The 17,746-nt window shown below is 42.7% G+C and overlaps 1 protein-coding gene across 1 annotated transcript; it reads left to right on the plus strand.

Moving 5' to 3' along the window:
• Positions 1–247: 247 nt before the first annotated feature.
• MEDAG (mesenteric estrogen dependent adipogenesis) lies at positions 248–15,776 on the plus strand. Its single transcript, XM_082221528.1, has 5 exons — positions 248–624; positions 9,519–9,628; positions 11,209–11,321; positions 11,836–12,121; positions 13,395–15,776. The coding sequence occupies exons 1-5, from the start codon at positions 338–340 to the stop codon at positions 13,526–13,528; spliced, it is 930 nt and encodes a 309-aa protein (XP_082077654.1). The 5' UTR covers positions 248–337; the 3' UTR covers positions 13,529–15,776.
• Positions 15,777–17,746: the final 1,970 nt, after the last annotated feature.

Here is a 17,746-nt window from a genome sequence, read left to right on the forward strand (position 1 = left end):
GGCCACATTGGAGTCCGTGACTCGCCGACGGGGAAAGAGACGGAGAGGGCGGAGAAAGCGGACAGCCGATTGCTCACCGCTGCTTTGGTAGGCCAAGTTTGCAGGCCAAGGCCGCCTAACCTCTGCAGATTTTGCCCCCTCCTGAAGCAAGGAGGCGTCAACCGCTGCCGTCGGCCCTTTGCTCCGCCTCCCTTTCGCTCCCCGGCGGCTCGGAGGCGGAGCTGCGCCGAAGCGCTTTTCTCGCCCGCGCGGACGCCGCTTGCTAGCAGTGCATTGCACAGCCCGTCGCTGCTGCTGCTGCTGCTCTCGCCCCTCCGTTTGCTGCCCCTCAGCCGCCATGGCCGTCTGGAGCGGGTCCGACTCGTGCAACTCGGTCCGGCCCAGCTTGACCTCGGTCTCGTCGGGGGAGCTGCAGAGCCTGCGGACGTGCAACTGCGAGATGGCTGTGCTGCCTCTGCAACAGCTGGCGCTGCTGCAGCCGGAGTCCTTCCAGCTGTCGGGGGGCGCCTTGACCGTGCGGAGCCCGCCGAGCCGGCGGCTGGGAGGCGGCTTCACGGTGATCAGCGACGGCTCCGTCCACGTGGACGGGCAGTACCATTGCAAGCTCACCGACTACTTCAAGAGGTAGAATTTCACCTCCTTCTCATTCCCTGTTGGGGGGGGGGAGGCACCCAGTTTCTTCTCCTAGCATCATTTTGGGGCAGTGGGTGTGATGCCTCCAGCGAGTCTAGCAGATCCTCCGCCCTGCTAGCTGGGAAACTACACCTGTTGAATTGTTACATGCCATGCGGGCTAGCAAAGGCACTGGAGCCCTTGCGGGGAGGGAGCGAGAGTAAAGAGAGACTTATTTGCAGGTCCAAACCCCTATAGACCTTCTTAGACCAGAAGCAGGATTGGTACTTTGTAAGGTTGCCGGAACCTAGATGAAAAGTATAAAAGCTCTGGATTTATAGCGGGTGGTATGAAACTATAGCAGTACAGTATGTTGTCTTTGGGGGTGTTTGTGCGGACCTGGTTGGTTTGTTGTGAAAATGGGCTGGAAGGAGATGAAATAGGTGTGGGTTCCTAGGAAGCTGCCTTATACCAAGTCAAGAGCATTTGTCCATCTAGCTCCATGTTGTTGACACTGACTGGCAGCTGCTCCCCAGGGTTTCAGGCAGGGGTCTTCTGCATGCAAAGCAGTTACTCTTATCACTTAGCTGGGAGGGCCATTCCCCATTAAGCCATAGCCCAGGGGTTATGGAAACTGCTTAGAGGGTTTTATATAGATAGCCATCTTTTACTACCTGCTCTTTCAAACAACAGTAGTAGCTTACTCCTGTACCAACTTCATTTTCCATCTTGTTCTTATTGTCACCTAACTGGGTATTTGAAGCTCCTTTGCTCTCTTTTCTCCGGATGGAAATTTTTCAGATCTATGGCTTAGCTCTGGAACATGTGAAATGTTAATAAATGAGTGCATCTGAGCATGAGGAATATGCCTTTCCTTTTCCTGCTCCCAGCATGAGCAGATGAAGACTGATAATGGTAATTACTAAAGGTGTGTCATCATACAAAGATCGGCAGGTCAATTCGTAAAAAAGGAAGTATTGAGAAGGTATTGGATAAGCGTGAATGCCAGGCAGTGTCTTGGAAAAGAGTATGCAAGGGACTTCAGGCTTTGGGGATCTGAAGGGTCCATTAGTGGTTAACTGGGCACCACCACTTTTCCACTGTGGGGTGCATTAGAAAAGACATCAGGCTTGGTTTTTCATACTAGAACTCTCAAGGTTCACCAACCGGAACCAAATGGGAAATTTCAGGAGGACATAAACTTAGGCCCCATTCACCCCATACATATGTGCATTTTGCTACCACTTTAAGCAGTTATGGCTTTCCCACAAAGAATCCTGGGAGCTGTAGTTTGTTAAAGGTGCTGAGAGTTGTTAGGAGACCCATGTTCCTCTTGCACAGCCAGGATTCTCAGAGTAATTTATCAATCAATTCCTCTTTGCAGGGAACTCAGGGAGGGGACTTTAGTAGGGGTCTTCTAACAACTCTTAGCAACAGGGCCCATAATTATTTATGGGGAGCCATGACCATTTAAAGTGGTATCATAGTGGTTTAAATGTAGGTGGGTGCGAATGTGGCCTTAGAACTGAGGGAAAGGGGCATTTCTCCTGAGTTTTCGGGAGAGACCAAGGTCTGATACTATCATCGGCTGTCTCCCAGGACCTAGAGATCCCTTCAGCCACCCACAACCCCTCCAAGGCTACAGTGCTTCACTCCCTTTCAGTTTTTCCTTTTTAACTTGGTTTCTGCTGAACATTAAAAAGAAAATCTAAGGAACAGGATGCCTCTGAGTACATGTTGAGCCCAGGGATTTCTTCCCTTGATCTGAAAACGCCAAAGCAGACAGAGCAGGGATTAGCACAAGGCCAGTTATTGTAGAGGATCCTTCCCCCCCCCCCTTTGTTGTTTCAGCTGTTTCTGCTGAGTCAAAAACACTTGCTGAGCCACTACAGACCACCAGAGGTCTTGCAGATCTCAGTCTGCATGCTTCTCTGCCCCCTACTGCTTCGGGATTTTCCAGTGCTAACTTGACAGCAGGGTTCAGAAGGCCAACCCCACAGTAATAGTAATATCTTTCATGCCTTGTTTCTGAACTTATTGGCAGCATCTAGCTGGTCATCACCATGGAAGCCTAGTTACCAAGGCCTGAGCGGGCGGAAAGGTTGTAGTCTGGCACCTAAAAAAAAAGATATAATGATGCCACCAGGCAGATTTCCCTGGGAAGAGCCATTTGCATATGGGGGGGGGGCAGGGAATGCACCCTACAGAAAAGGCCCTTTCTTGTTTGGTCACCCTCAGGTGAGGTACATGGAGGAAGGCCTCTGATGAAGACCACGAGGTCTGGGTTGGTTCATATGGGGAGAGATGGTCCTTGAGGTATCATGAGCCACATAAGACTTTATAGGTCGAAACCAGCGCTTTGAACTGAGTCTGGAAACTAGTCAGTAGCCAGTGTTGTTGGGCCAGGATTGATGTCATGTGCTCAGACTTTCTAGTCCCAGTTCATAATCTGTCTGCTGAATTCTGCCCTAGTTATAGTTTCCAAGCTGTCATCAAAGGAAGCCTCATGTCTAAGAGACATGACACATGAGGAGAAAGGGAATGAGGAGGCAAGAGGAAAAACATGGGACATTTCAGGGACCAGCTTTTTCCTTCTGTGACGGTAGCTCAGTTGGTTAGAGTGTGATGCTGATAACGCCAAGGTTGCAGGTTCGATCCCCGTTTGGGACCGCTGCATATTCCTGCATTGCAGTGAGTGATTGTCGGGTTCCCTTCCAACTCTGCTGTACAATTGATCATTTCAGGGAAGCAACTCTGAAATGGGAGACTCCATATCAGACTTCCTTCCAACTCTACAATTCTATGAGCCCATCCAAGCAGATGGAGAGGGCCTTGCAGCCTGGAGAAATAGGCATATGAACAGCAGAAGCTGCCCTATACAGAGTCAGACCATCTTGCTCAGTATTGCATACACTGACTGGCAGCAGTTCCCAGTGTTTCAGATTGATGTCTGAAAGGGATTAAACCCTGTGGCCTTTCTGCTTATGAAGCCCCTGTTCTACCAAATAACTACAGCCCCTTCCTCAAGGGCTTGCAGTGGTGGGCATGCTGCCACATAGGCTAAGTTCTTAATTTTTTCATATTGTTGCTTTCCTCAATTAGAGGCTTAAAAAAAATAAAATTATTTCCTTATTGTGGGGCAACTACCTTCTCTTATGTGTAACCTCTTTGTTATTTAGACTTGTTCTCGTTCAATGAAAACTACAGGGTGTGGCAGCTTATCCTTTTATTCTTATTTACTCTGGTTGTTTGTTTAAAAGAACAAGTTGAAATCCTGTTTGGTTCTTTTGTTTTGTCAGGCCTACAATGCAAAGATTTGGCCTCTCTAAAACCAGTGTTATGGGGATGAAACTCTTCCTCTGTGAAGCCGTTCTTGCTGAAAATCCAGACGGCAGAGAAAAGAATGCGTCATAGCCTTTGGGAATCTTCAGCTGCAGATGCAACTTTTGCCTTGTGATCTGAACACTTGGGCACTCTGCAGTGTTACTGTATACAAGAACAGAAAAAGACTGGCTGGGTGTGAGACACTATTTGGAATGTCTCTAGAGGGTCTGGCTCAGTTAACATTACATTATTGAGAAAACGAATCTGAGCGGTTATTTAAAACTGATGGTTGCTAGGCCTGGCTAACACTCTTTGAATTTGTGGCAGTGAGTTTAAATGACAGTTTTCCAGTGTTTAGAATCTAAAGGTGAAATAGTTATGCATTTCTTTATTACCCCAAATTTGGTTATTCATTCCATGTTTAGGAATCCCAAAGCTTTCTGTAGGGATTGCTATCCAGTTTGAATGCCCTAAATCCCTTTTACAGGGGAGGAGGCAAGTACCAGTATGGGACAATTCCTTCTCCTCCCCCCCCCCCACCTGCCCCCAGCTCAGTACTAAAAAAAACCCAAGGGCTTTTCCAGATGACATGTTTGTTGGCATTCATACTCAAAGCTTTTAGTCTTTATCGTCCAGACTTCATTGAGCATTCATTCCAACTTGCTTGTGGAGTGTTTGCAGGTCTTTCCATTGACAATTTGTTCATCCCACAATTCTTAGTGGATTTCAACTTTCCAAACCACACAAAGTTCCCTTTTTAAAAATTAAGTGGTTTTGTTCCACTAGGACAACAAAGCACTTTAATCGTGCCAAGCTTAAAGCTGCAATATGCTCTTGAGTCCCCTGTCCAGAGGTGCCCCAAATTTAATCTTTCTAGCCATTTCTGGACGATGTCAGGAATGTGTATACTGACACCTAAAAGCAGCCATTTATCCTTTTTCTGAGTGGCTATAACTGCTGTGTGTCCCACAGCTCATTGATATTTGTACCGCCAGGATTTTCCACTGGTCTACATGGGTGATATACAGTAATGCCCCTCCTGCCTTTTCACCAATTTAAATACTTGCATTGGTGCACTGGGAAGAGGGGGAGAATAATTAGGTGTGGAGGAGGGCCAATCTGTCAAAATCCTTTAAATATATATATAAAACAATCAGAGTAATAATAATATTTTTTTATTTATACCCCGCCCTTCTCGATTCAGAAAACTGGGCTCAAGGCAGCTAACAACAAATTTAAAACATTTAATTGTGATACAACAAAAACAGCATAAAATAAAAGCGTGAATAACAATAAATTCAAAGTTCAAGGGATGGTGTGGGTATGAAAAGCGACACTTTATAAATATGCATTTTATGACAGAATTTGCTATAAGTTCTTTACAAAATCCAACTAGACATGAGCTACCAACTCTGAAAGGGACCGAGTGGTGCTGTGGTCTAAGCCACTGAGCCTAGGGCTTGCCGATCAGAAGGTCGGCGGTTCGAATCCCTGTGACAGGGTGAGCTCCCGTTGCTCAGTCCCAGCTCCTGCCAACCTAGCAGTTCGAAAGCACATCAGTAAGTGCAAGTAGATAAATAGGTACCACTGTGGTGGAAAGGTAAACGGTGTTTCCGTGTGCTGCTCTGGGTTCGCCAGAAGCGGCTTAGTCATGCTGGCCACATGACCTGGAAAACTGCAGACAAATGTCTGCTCCCTCGGCCAGTAAAGCGAGATGAGCGCCGCAACCCCAGAGTCGTTTGCGACTGGACTTAACTGTCAGGGGTTCTTTACCTTTACCTTTTTACCAACTCTGAAAGATTTAATATTCTGGTATATGTATATTATATGGGCAAATATTTTCGAAGACGAGTATAAATTAAAATAAAATGGTGGTTAGAAACATCTGCTTGGTTACCAGCTATGCTGATTTTCAGCGGTGGAAAATTAGGCCCATTTGTCTTGGTAGATGATGTTTTCAAAAGAACGTAATGACTTGCGTCTTTTCCAGTGCCTTGCAATTGGCATTTAAGAAATGGAGTACAATTTTTGCACAGACTAACTTGTATCCAGCACATTTCAAATTAATCACATTCAGGGGGATAAACAGCATGACTGTGGTTCAGCCAGAACACTGACTCATGGGAGCATGTGTATTTCCTTACTGTACCACCCATCCAACTTTTCCTGTGTCTGACTGGTATCCTGCATTACCACCTTACACAGTCCAACAACCACATTATAAGCTGAAGTGGGGAAATTAATCTGGCTTGTTCTGTTGTACCGTCTCTGAACTTCCAATGCATTAACAATTTTAGTTTTAAACTGTAGCTAGGGAGATGTGTCTATATTGTATGGCGAGCCATTAAGAGGAATAGATTCCTCCAAATAGCTGAACCCATGCAGGATTAGTGGTTTATATGGTGTGAAATTGAGTAAAATTGGCCTGCCTGGGAAAAAACAAACCACTTTGCCTTAACAAATGTGATGATGTGTTTACAGAAGCAGCAGTAATGGTGTACTGTATTCCGTATTTAACTGATCTAGTAATACAAAGCAGAAAAAGGTTGCTTTTTGTTTTTGTTACCATCTCTCCCTCTGCCTCTCACCTCTCTCTCTCTCTCTCTCTCACTCTCTCTCTCACTCTCTCTCTCACTCTCTCTCACTCCCCCCCCCCAAAAAAAGTCTACACTATCTTTATTCCTGTTTGGGGACTTATTAAATAATAAAATGACTCTAAACCACAGTTTCCATAGAAGGCGCCCACATGGATCTATCCAAGCAGGCTTAAGCGTTTGGCTGAAATAAAGCTGAGCCCCAGGGTATTGGAATTTTAAATAGATCTGCTTTACTTCTGTGGGGCTAATGCATTTTCCCATATGGGGCTTCCATGGTTTGTGCTTAATAATGTGCAGACTGATCACTAAGGATTCTAGCTAAAGCTAACATGTCCTTGCATTCAGCTGCTCCCTGCCCTGTGAGCACAGTGGAATGCAAGAGGCTTAAATGTGTTTATCTCTTAAGAAAGAAAGAAAGAAAGAAAGAAAGAAAGAAAGAAAGAAAATGATCCCTTCTAACCAAATAACCCTGGTTAAGCTAGTTTGGTCAGGCTCATCAAACTTCAACTTGGTGCACAAACAGAGCAATCGATCAATCAAACCTCTTTTGATGTCTGTAACCTAAAAGAATTTGTTTGTTTTTAAAGTTTAAAACCATGAAAGAGACTTAGTATCTGCTTCATGCACGAGTTGCAAACCTTTTTGCATCAGTTTCAAATTCTGAGGAAGTGCTTTGGGTACCTGTCACAAAATGGCTGTCGTGGAGCTTCTGGTATATAACACGAAATGGCTGCAGTGGGGAGCATGGTAAAACGTAACATGGCTGCCATGGGGCTGTGGCATAGCACTACATTAGAGAGAGGACAGTCATTGCAGCTCCCTGCATCCTGGACAACCTCACGCTTGCTGTAGGAAGTCAGTTGTTATGTGCTGGTCCTGACTGTGGAAATCACACAATATTGGTTTTCTCCTGCTCCCTACCCCAAATACTGTTTGTCTAACAACAGGGGCAATTCCCCAGTACCAGAAAAAATATATATAATTTGTTCACAGTCACACACCCTCAGACACACATACAGTGGTACCCCGCAAGACGAACGCCTCGCAAGACGAAAAACTCGCTAGACGAAAGGGTTTTCCGGTTTTTGAGCTGCTTCACAAGACGAATTTCCCTATGGGCTTGCTTTGCAAGACGAAAAACGAAAACGTCTTGCAAGTTTGTTTCCTTTTTCTTAACACCGTTAATACAGTTGCAACTTGACTTCGAGGAGCAACTCATAGAACGCGGTGTGGTAGCCTTTTTTGAGGTTTTTGAAGACTTTGGTATTTTTGAAGCTTTTCCAAAACTTATTTTAAACTTTTAAAACTTTTTTGGGGGGTTTTGGATTATGGGTTGGGGTGTTTGGAATTCAAGGACTTGGTGTTGGGGAGGGGTTTGCAAGAATCTGGAAGCTTGTGGGTTTTTTTCCTGCATTTTTATGATTTTCTGTGACCATTGGGCCACTCTGCTGTTTTTTTTAAAAAAATCTGGATTTGAATTTCTGTGTGGTGGGTTGCTGGGGAAACAGTTGAGGAGGGGGTTCTTCAGCAAGAAGCAAAGAGTGGAAGAGGAACCTTCTTCGAGTTGTCCCCCAGAGTCTTAGAAAATGTACTGTACGCTTTGTTGATTTTTAAATGTTTTTCTGTCATGTTTAGAAACTTAATTTATTGTTCCTTCAATTTTTGAAATGCTCTTTACAGTATGTGTGACTTTAAAGAGCACTTAATAAACTCTTCTTGTACCAAATTTGGCTTTGTTTGGACTTTTTTTGACCATAGGAACGCATTAATTGAATTTCAATGCATTCCTATGGGATTTCGTGCTTCGCAAGACGAAAAATTCGCTAGGCGAAAAAACTGGCGGAACGAATTAATTTCGTCTTGCGAGGCACCACTGTACTTCACATAGACGCAACCACACATACCTCTTTCTCTGAAACTTGCACACACACCAGATACATCGCTCTCTCCCTCTCCCCAAGTGCATGCATCTCAATCACACATGCAGAACAAGTTTGAACCACAGCCTCCTTCAGAAAAACCCCTCACGGGCAACCGAAGCGTCTGCCACCCCCAATCCTATTAAGAACAATAATGCAGTTTCAGAAAAAAACACAAGTGTCAGCAAACCAGCATCCAGGGCCCCTGGTGCCCAGGGGTAACGCACGAGGCCCCAGAGGGTGGCTGTGGTTGCCCTCAAGTTCTGGGTTGGTAATCCCTGATGTGTGATTAATGGATGCCAACTCTCATAGCTTCAGAAACCAGCATCTTAGTCCTGGCATGTAGGCACTAGATCCAATTTCCAGAGATGTTTAAACCTGTGCTTTTTAAAGGGTTTTGTTTTTTTTTAACTTATCCTTCCTTTTACTTCACTGGACCTACGCCAGAGTACGTGGTTTGAAAACTGCGGTCTAAGTAAAGTTCCAATTCAACTCTCTCATGGTTGAAGAGGAAGGTTAAAAACGCCAGAAGCCTGGCTTCGTAAAGGGAAAAGGTGACACATCCTTAACCACATGTCCTACCCTCTCCTTTTTATGATGCTGTTTTTGCTTTAACAAACAGTCGCGTTGAAAAGGATAGCCTTCAAAACAGGAGATGTGGTAATTCCTGCCTAATTAAGTATACTGGGCGCTTCAAACATAATAGTTTCCTAACCAAGAGTGGTTCTACTTCACAGTCACTTTACATTTGTTTGTGGGGTGGGGTCCTTCTGTACAGCTCCATTTTCACCTCTCTGTCTACGTAAATGGTCTTTGGTGGCATAGCTGTCACCATTTCCCTTTTTTAAAGGGAAATTCCTTTATTCTGAATAGGATCCCTCGCAAGAAAAGGGAAAAGTTGGCAGCTATGTTTGGTGGCTGAATAACAGAAACATTTTATCGTGACTTGTTTCATTTTATTTCTATGCTTCCTGCAAAGTTTGATTTAATCCTTTACCTTAACTGGAATTTTCTGTATCCTGCTTTTCAATTAAGTTGCGTTAATGCAGCTTTCTTCTCCCAACAGATACGTAGAACTCAACACCCACTATGACTATAAAAACTACAGAGAAACTATACTGGGTCGCCCATTGGTATTCTTCTTCAACGTCAGAACAAAATATAATTCTTCGAAAGGTAAACCTATGAGTGAACCTTTTTTTAAAAAGGGCATATTTTGGATCTACATAAACTCTGTGTAAAGAGCCATGGTTGAATTTGAATCTGGTATGGTTAAATTCAGTTCAGCAATGCCTTTTTAAAAATGAAGCTGTCACTGCGCTGCGACATCCCTGTAAGATTGGCAACTTTGATTTATAACGTAGTCTTAAGCATGTAAAAATATTGTTTGGTTTTATATCAGTGAAACATGCCTCCTGCTGTGGCACAGTTATGCTTGCACAGTGGCAGAACCGGTTTTGGTCGCTGGTGGTTTCCCAAATTGCTATTTGGTTGGATAAGGATGTTTCTGCTGGACCTTCCATGGATGAGTACTCTGATTAATTTGAAAACTTGATCACAATTGGGTCCACCTCTCTGTGGACTACAAGAGCTGCAAAACTTACTGAAATACCTTAAAAGCACATAAAGCTGGATCTGGGGCTTTTTGCCGGTTAAAATGTTTAAAGAGTACCAAAATTAAATAGATCATGGGCTGAGCTTGTTGTGCCAGCAAGGATGTGGCTTCAGAGTGGCTATCTTAGGATAAGGAAGGTGGCTGGGGCTGGCCTTTAATCTCTGAAAACCAGCGACATAGATTCCCAGAAGATACTGCTAAATAAGTCATGATTAATAAATCAGATTGGAACAAAGCATAATCAGAGGACTACTCTTGTACATTTCATGGGTTTTGAGAATCTCAACTTTCACTTAAATAGGCTGGACCAGACGTCTTTTCTTTAAAGAGAAAGTTGAGGTTCACAAAGCCTGTCAAATGCATAAATGTGATTTAAAGGACATAAGCAGTCCACTGGTTTTGCTTCCAGTCTAGTATTTAATCATGGCAAGTTTAGCAGTGTTCTCTTCAGATCTATGGAATCTGAATTTAATACTTATATCTCTGCTCCCTAAAACATAAGGCAGTTTAACCTCAAATGGCAATAAAACGTTTTAAAAGAGGAATAGGAACTCAGATTTTTGCAGCGAACCAAAATAAATTTAGAGACTATGGGGAACAGCTCAAAATGGTGTTGAACTAGGCTCTCCTGTGAGCAGAGACCTTCTGGAAGGTGTAATTTCAAGTGGCTTAATTCCTGTATACAGCCACTGGAGGTCCATGTGCAGTACTCTTTTAATTAACGATAAGAGACTATGGGATCTATAACAGCAGCAGCGGTTATACATCCACTCAAATGTAACTATCAAAGGATTGCTTTGCATCTTACAAGATTAGCAGGCAAACAAGACGTATGTTTGATGCACTTAGTAACGTGAGAAAACGACACACATGTTAGATGGTGTATAATACATACTGTGTGATCCAGAACAGTGCCTCCCTAAAGCAAATTCACAGATTCAGAAAATACTCCCTTTACATATTAAGATGTGTGCCATGCTCACACGTTTGCTAACTTAGTAGTGTGTGGGTGCGCAGCAGCAGTCTACAGAAGAGAAGAGAACTCTAGCAAAACTTTGTGTATAGGTTTCAGAGCAACATCTGAAATACAATAGTAAGGCCTGGCTTTAATAAATAACAATAATTTCTAATCCATCCTTAGAAAAAACATATGCTTTGCTTGTGAACACCCGCCACCCGAAGATGAGAAGACAGATTGAGAATGGAATGAACAATATAATATCTTCAGTGATTGGAGAAAGTTACAAACTTCAGGTGAGTTAGCCTAACATATGGCTGTTATCTTTCTGTCTGTACCTGTGTGATTGCTCTGTGACTGGTACAAATGTAGCTTTTTATGACGGGTAAAGGGCAGTGTTCGCTGAACCATCTTGCAATCTCCTCTGACACAAAAAATTCCAAAGGACATTGACACTGAATATTATATATCACATTTGTTCCCCTTGGCTGGTGCTGTGCTTTTAAAGAAGTTTAAAATGCAAAGCTGCACGTGCTTAGAGGTTTTCCCCCTCCAGGGCTCTTCCTTTGTTTTTGCTCTAACATTTCAGGAATGTAGAAGCAATTAGAAAGTATAAAACATGGTTGTTTAAAGGGCTCTCCCAGTTAGACTACTAAGTCCAGGGTCTAAAATGACCTAGCTGCACCACTGTTTGCTTTTGGGGTAAGATTAATTTTAACCTGATTCCAAAACTTTTATATAAGTGGCTTTCATAACTAGAGGTATAAGAGGTACAAAATTTGGTAATATACCTACTTTTTCTTTGTACAGTTTGATTTCCAAGATGTTGTAAAGAAATTTTTTCCTCCTGGAGCCCATTTGGTCAATAAAGAGAGCCTGAGTTTTTCCTACGAGTTCAAATGCGACGCCTTATTTGACTTCTTTTATTGGTTTGGGATCAGCAAACGGACAGTTACGGTGAATGGGAAAGTTCTGAATTTGTCCAGTACCAATCCACAGAAGAAAGAGATGATAACAAAGTTTCTGGATAAAATGAGTGAACCAAGCATGCGGTCAAACAGCTTTTCAGACAGAAAGTTTAGCGTTACATCCAGGGGTAAGTTGGTGTCATGTTTTTAAGTGAGATTTTTAAAATCTATATCTCCACATACAGTGGTACCTCGGGTTAAGTACTTAATTCGTTCTGGAGATCCGTTCTTAACCTGAAACTGTACTTAACCTGAAGCACCACTTTAGCTAATGGGGCCGCCTGCTGCTGCTGCGCCACCGGAGCATGATTTCTGTTCTCATCCTGAAGCAAAGTTCTTAACCTGAAGCACTATTTCTGGGTTAGTGGCGTCTGTAACCTGAAGCGTATGTAACCTGAGGTACCACTGCACTGTTCACAGGTCACAATGATTGAACTGCTCCTGGATCCTTTGATTTGAAGAAACCCAAACCTTGAGTACTAAAATGGAGGTTTGGTTTGAGTCCCAAATACTAATCTGGGGTACTCTGGGAAGTGTGAGGGAAGTAGGGATCACCTCACAACTCTCAGCACCCTTAACAAACAACTGATTCCATGATAATAGTGTCCACATCAAGGGAAGTAATAGTACTGCTGTATTCTGCCTTGGTCAGACGCCACCTGGAGTACTGTGTCCAGTTCTAGGCACTACAGTTTAGGAAGGATATTGACACCTGGAACGTGTGTGCAGAGGAGGGCGACCAAGAGTACAAAGGGTCTGGAAACCAAGCCTTATGAGGAACGGTTGCGGGTATTGGGTATGCTTAGTCTGGAGAAGAGAAGACTGAGAGGTGAAAAGATAGTCATCTTTAAATATCTAAAGGGCTGTCACATGGAAAATAGAGCAAGCTTGTTTTCTGCTGCTCCAGAGGGTAGGACCCAAACCAGTTGATTCAAATTACAATAAAGGAGATTCCAACCAAAAATTAGGAAGAACTTTCTGACAGTAAGAGCTGCCCAACAGTGGAACAGACTCCTTCAGAAGCCGGTGGACTCTCCTTCAGTGGAGGCTTTTAAAGAGAGGTTGGGTGGCCACCCGTCAGGGATTCTTTAGTTGTGATTCCCGCATTTCAGGAGGTTGATCTAGGCAACCCTTGGGGTCCCTTCCAGGTCTACAGAGCTATGATTTTTGACCCTTTGGGAGAAGTCCTGACTGTTGAAAGTGGTGCGATACTGCTTTTAAGGCAGAGTGCAGACGAGGCGTAAAAATAAGTTTTGACTCTTCCAGAATTACCAGACTAAGGTATTTTTTTGCCTACTAGGTTATATGCATTAGAAAGTTTCTCAGTTTTGTAGGCAAAAGGATTACAGTGGCCTATTTCCTTAGATGTGTTGTAATTCTCCTTCTTGTGCTTTCTTGCAGCTTCAGTAGATGATGTGTTTAATGGCAACTTCACACCACAGTCACCTTGGATGGAGTCACCTTTTGTAGTCTGGACACTTCCAGGGGCTCAGGAATCGGAAGAAGGATCAAATACATTAATCAGGTTTTCATGAAAGAAGAAATCCACCCAAGTGGAATTGTCTTAATTACAGAATGAAAGAAGTTATTGAAAGAAGACTTCTGTTTTCATTTGCATTTTGCCCAGAAGAATAGGGAACTCTTTCATTCCTGCTGAGTTTGTTGGTTCAGGAAAAGCCACTTCTGGTTCTTAAAATAGTACTTGCCGAGTTCGTCTTTCAACATTATGAGCTTTCTGGAGGATAGGGTTTTCTTATTGCAGTCAGAATGCATATAGTTAGAGTCATTTCAGTGATTTTAAATCTAGATTATTCAAGTGGCTTTAAATTACAAGTTTTTTAAACGCCACTAAAATCATGTGTAGTATGTTGCTAGCTTCATTATTGCTCCAGCTTAGCACTGTGGAAAAAGTTAATGGGATACAGAACGGCTTTTGAGGCTCATAAAATACACACTTCCTGCAGTTTTTAAAAAAATGGCTAATGGTGACCTTAAAGAACTAGCAGAGGGAATACTTGAACCCAAAAGCTTTTAGATGATGATCAAAAGTCAATGGGTGCCCAGATTTGTAGTTCTGGCTTGGAAAGATGAAACACCCTAGATAAATGTGACTGCAATTCGGAATGCTTGAGAGACTATTCTCAGCTCCATTACACGCTTCCTATATCTCCCCAAGTCAAAATAGCTTATTTTGTCCTTCATCTTCCCGTAGGCCAAAAGGAGAGCTAATCTACACCATAAACTGTTCATTTCTTTTCTTCCAAAGCACTTAAAGGAATCCACTGGGAAAATCTGGCACTATGTTTTTTAAATTACTTTTTTTCCCTTACATTCCCTCAAGTAATGATCACGGAAGTCTCTGAAGTTCTGATGCAGCCTCTGTAAAAATGCCATATTCCTTTGATACTGCTATTTTGTATTAAATGCTGCATTTTATCACTAGCATTCCAATCATGGTAGATTTTAAAGGTTGTGCTTTTTAAAAACGCTGCATCAGTTCTGAAGATAAATGCATTACCGGTTTTTTTAAGTAACTTGTAAGACAATCGTCACATGTGGAGGCAGATGGAATGTGCATTGCTTTCTACATTAAAGCCTAATTCAGTCATTTAACCTGCAGGATAATATATCTTCTACTCAATCTTTAACTTGCCTTTATAACATACCTTAAACAGATGACATAGCAGCAGGGTTTTCTTCTTGGGAGCTTCGCCAGTTGCTGTAAATGGAGCACAACTGTTCTTAACTTTTCTCCAACCCCACTGTTGATGGCAAAAGCCATTTTACACAAACAGCAAATCACTGTACGTCAAAGAAACATGTAGGTTTTCAGCCATAGCAAGCAAACATTGGGCCAGCATGTCCACATAATTCCGTATCATGCAAAGACCATATCAACCACATCCTCAATTTCTCATTTGGTTCTATATATTCAATACCATGTGGACACGTTTACTTTCAAGGTGGCATACGATTGCCTGACAGAGAATCTCCAGATTTGCTCTTCACTTGTATTTGAAGATTTTACTGATGTGGGAACGCGTATTGTTCCTGAAGATTAAAAAACAACAACCACAAACACAAACAAACTGAAAATTGGTCCAAATAGCACTTGGCTAGAGTTTCAAGGACTCTGATAACTTACCCAAGAGCTTAACTGTCCCTTTCCTTCTGAGGAAGACTCTCTTATTTCCCTTCTGTAGATGGGGCATCACACTACACCCAGAGCAGTGGCTTCATAGTAATATGGGTGACCTACGCTGGGATATAGATTAGGGGAAATGTCTGTTCCTTTCAGACACTAATGGAACTAGGAACTAATGAATATAATATAGGGCATGTAGACTCTCCCTTGGAGGTTAATGACCTTAGACTGAGGACTGTTTATCGTGAGGCTACTTTTTAAGAACGGTGTACTTTTCATCTTTCAATCAGCAGTGGACAACATGACAGTGTTAGGTCTTTCTCTGGTGAATATTTTACCTCCTCCCCCACTCCATAGCATGATATTTGAAAACCAGTTTTATATTGCTAATGTATAATGTCTTCCAACAATGGAAATGCTGTCTGTGTATACTGACTGATTTAAACTGGTACTGTATGGGACTTCAATAACTATCGTTTTTGCCTTGTTTGCTTGGAAAGTGGAATGAGTTCTACCCCCCAAAAAGCAGGCTTTTGTTGTTATCATATTGAATCTACACACCAAAAAGTGTGTTTTCAATGATTGCCTATTCAGTGCCTTTGTATTTCTTCCATTTACAATAAAGGGAGTTTTTTAAATGGGTGTCTTCAGTTTTTGTTCCCATGTATCTGTACATGCCACATACCAAGTCATAAGAAGCAGAATTCATCGAAATGACAGGAGTAGGTAGAAGGAATCTACTGGTGGTGGCTCCCTGGATGACTTGCAGTAGATCAGCAAGGGATTCTTGCTCCCAGCTGTTCAGCAGTAGCAACAACAACAAAAAACAGCCTGTTCTGAATTGGATTCTGATAAACTCCTGTGGTAACTATGATATTTAGGAACTCCACTGTAGAATTGTATGTGTATATGCAGGTGAAGTGGTGTATGGCTGATTGTGTGCTGTAGACACTCTGATCCAACTCCTGTGTTACTATTTGTATCTGGCTCCAGCTAGTGAATCTATAACAAAGTTGATATAATGAACTTGCCCATGCTTGGGATGACTGTGACAATGGTTGATAAATTCATTACTGGACCTTCAACAGCATGTCCCAGGGTGCAAGTTACAACAATTTAAAATTGAGAATTAAAGGCAATGAAAACTGGTAAGTCACAGGGATAGGATGGGCCATGAAAAAACACATCTCAGGTGTCAAAGGCAAAGTGGTGTGTCTTTAGCATTTGCTGAGGACTGTATAGTGAAGAAGCAAGATGAACCACCTAAGTAACAGATTCCTCTAGAAGAGCTATGTTACCTGGAGCCAATCAGAGCAATAAAATTGCTCTAAACCCAAGTCTAAAAGTCATGGGCTGAGACCCAGAGTTGTAAAAATTACTTGCACGTGTCCATTGGGGCTTTAGGCTTGTTTCTTGAATGGGAAACCTCCAGTTCAGATGGCATCTTAGTTTTTGAAACTGACAGCTTTCAAAAGCTAGCGCTCTCTCTCCCTCCCTCTCTCTCTCTCTCTCTCTCTCGTGTGTGTGTGTGTGTGTGTGTGTGTGAAGAATGCATGCATGCATACCCTGTGTTTCAAAGTGAAAAGGCAATGTTCAAATATGACCCTGTGTCAGCAACTGTAAGTCTATGCACAAAACAGTTCTTCGGATCCAAACAACTTGAGTGATATTGTTCCCCATCCCACCCACTTGGAACAACTTTAGAGAAAATTCAGCCTGAAAATGGTTGGGGCTGGTGCAGAGGAGCCCAAAAAGAAGCCAGGTGAAAAGTACAGGTTCCAGGAGCAATGTACGAGCCCAGCAGCAAAGGAAGAGGGCATAGAATTGAGCCTTCAGTCCATGGTTCCATGATGATGTCTAGGTTTGACTAGGGAGGAGCAACCATATCTCATATAACTGGCCATACAACAGCCCTGTCCCTGCAGCTCTGCATCAAACCAGTGGGCGGTTGCCAAAACAGATGTGTGACAGCTTTGCATGCTGCAAGAAAAGAATACAGAAGCTTGAGCTTATACTTTCAATGAAGATCAATCAAAGTCTTTGAACCGAAGCAAAGTGTGAGAGATGCCCTTTTCGTAAACTGTTTCAGATAGTTGCATCATGCTCGCTTGTGTTAGCAGATGAGTGACTATGACACAAGAAGCTAAATTTAAATAATGAATTCAATTCTGTCTGCAGTGTGAAAAGCACAGCTTTTATTTAGCAGTACTGGGCAAGAACCTTGACATGTTATCACAATGATTCGAGATTAATGTAGTGGCGGATCAAATGTATTATGCAACCAAGTGCTGTTGTTCTATTTGCTGTTCAGTGATATAATACACTGTGGACCTTAAAAAAACATGTTTTTACCATGGTGAAATGAAATATTGCAAGAGCTGGCTGAATCACCTCTTCAAAGGGATTACTCAGATATTAGTCATGCTTTCTGACCTAAAACTATCCAACTCATCCCACTACTATATTCCATTACCACCACAGCTTCTTCAAATTAATGTTAAAGCACCAATGGTTTATACTGGATACATTAAAACATCCCCCAGACTAAATAATGGTAAGGTAAAACTGAACTTTATGAGAGGAATGAGAATTCTCATCTGAACCAGAG

This window comes from Podarcis vaucheri (assembly GCF_965113315.1).
Source record: "Podarcis vaucheri genome assembly, chromosome: 4".
Classification (NCBI taxonomy): Eukaryota; Metazoa; Chordata; class Lepidosauria; order Squamata; family Lacertidae; genus Podarcis; species Podarcis vaucheri.

What these genes read in the sequence shown, in the direction of transcription:
- MEDAG (XM_082221528.1), top strand. Translation starts at nt 338, where the DNA reads ATGGCCGTCTGGAGCGGGTCCGACTCGTGCAACTCGGTCCGGCCCAGC. An exon ending in AAAATATAATTCTTCGAAAG is followed by an intron (nt 9,629 to 11,208) that starts GTAAACCTATGA and finishes ATCCATCCTTAG; the next exon opens with AAAAAACATATGCTTTGCTT. An exon ending in GAGAAAGTTACAAACTTCAG is followed by an intron (nt 11,322 to 11,835) that starts GTGAGTTAGCCT and finishes TTCTTTGTACAG; the next exon opens with TTTGATTTCCAAGATGTTGT.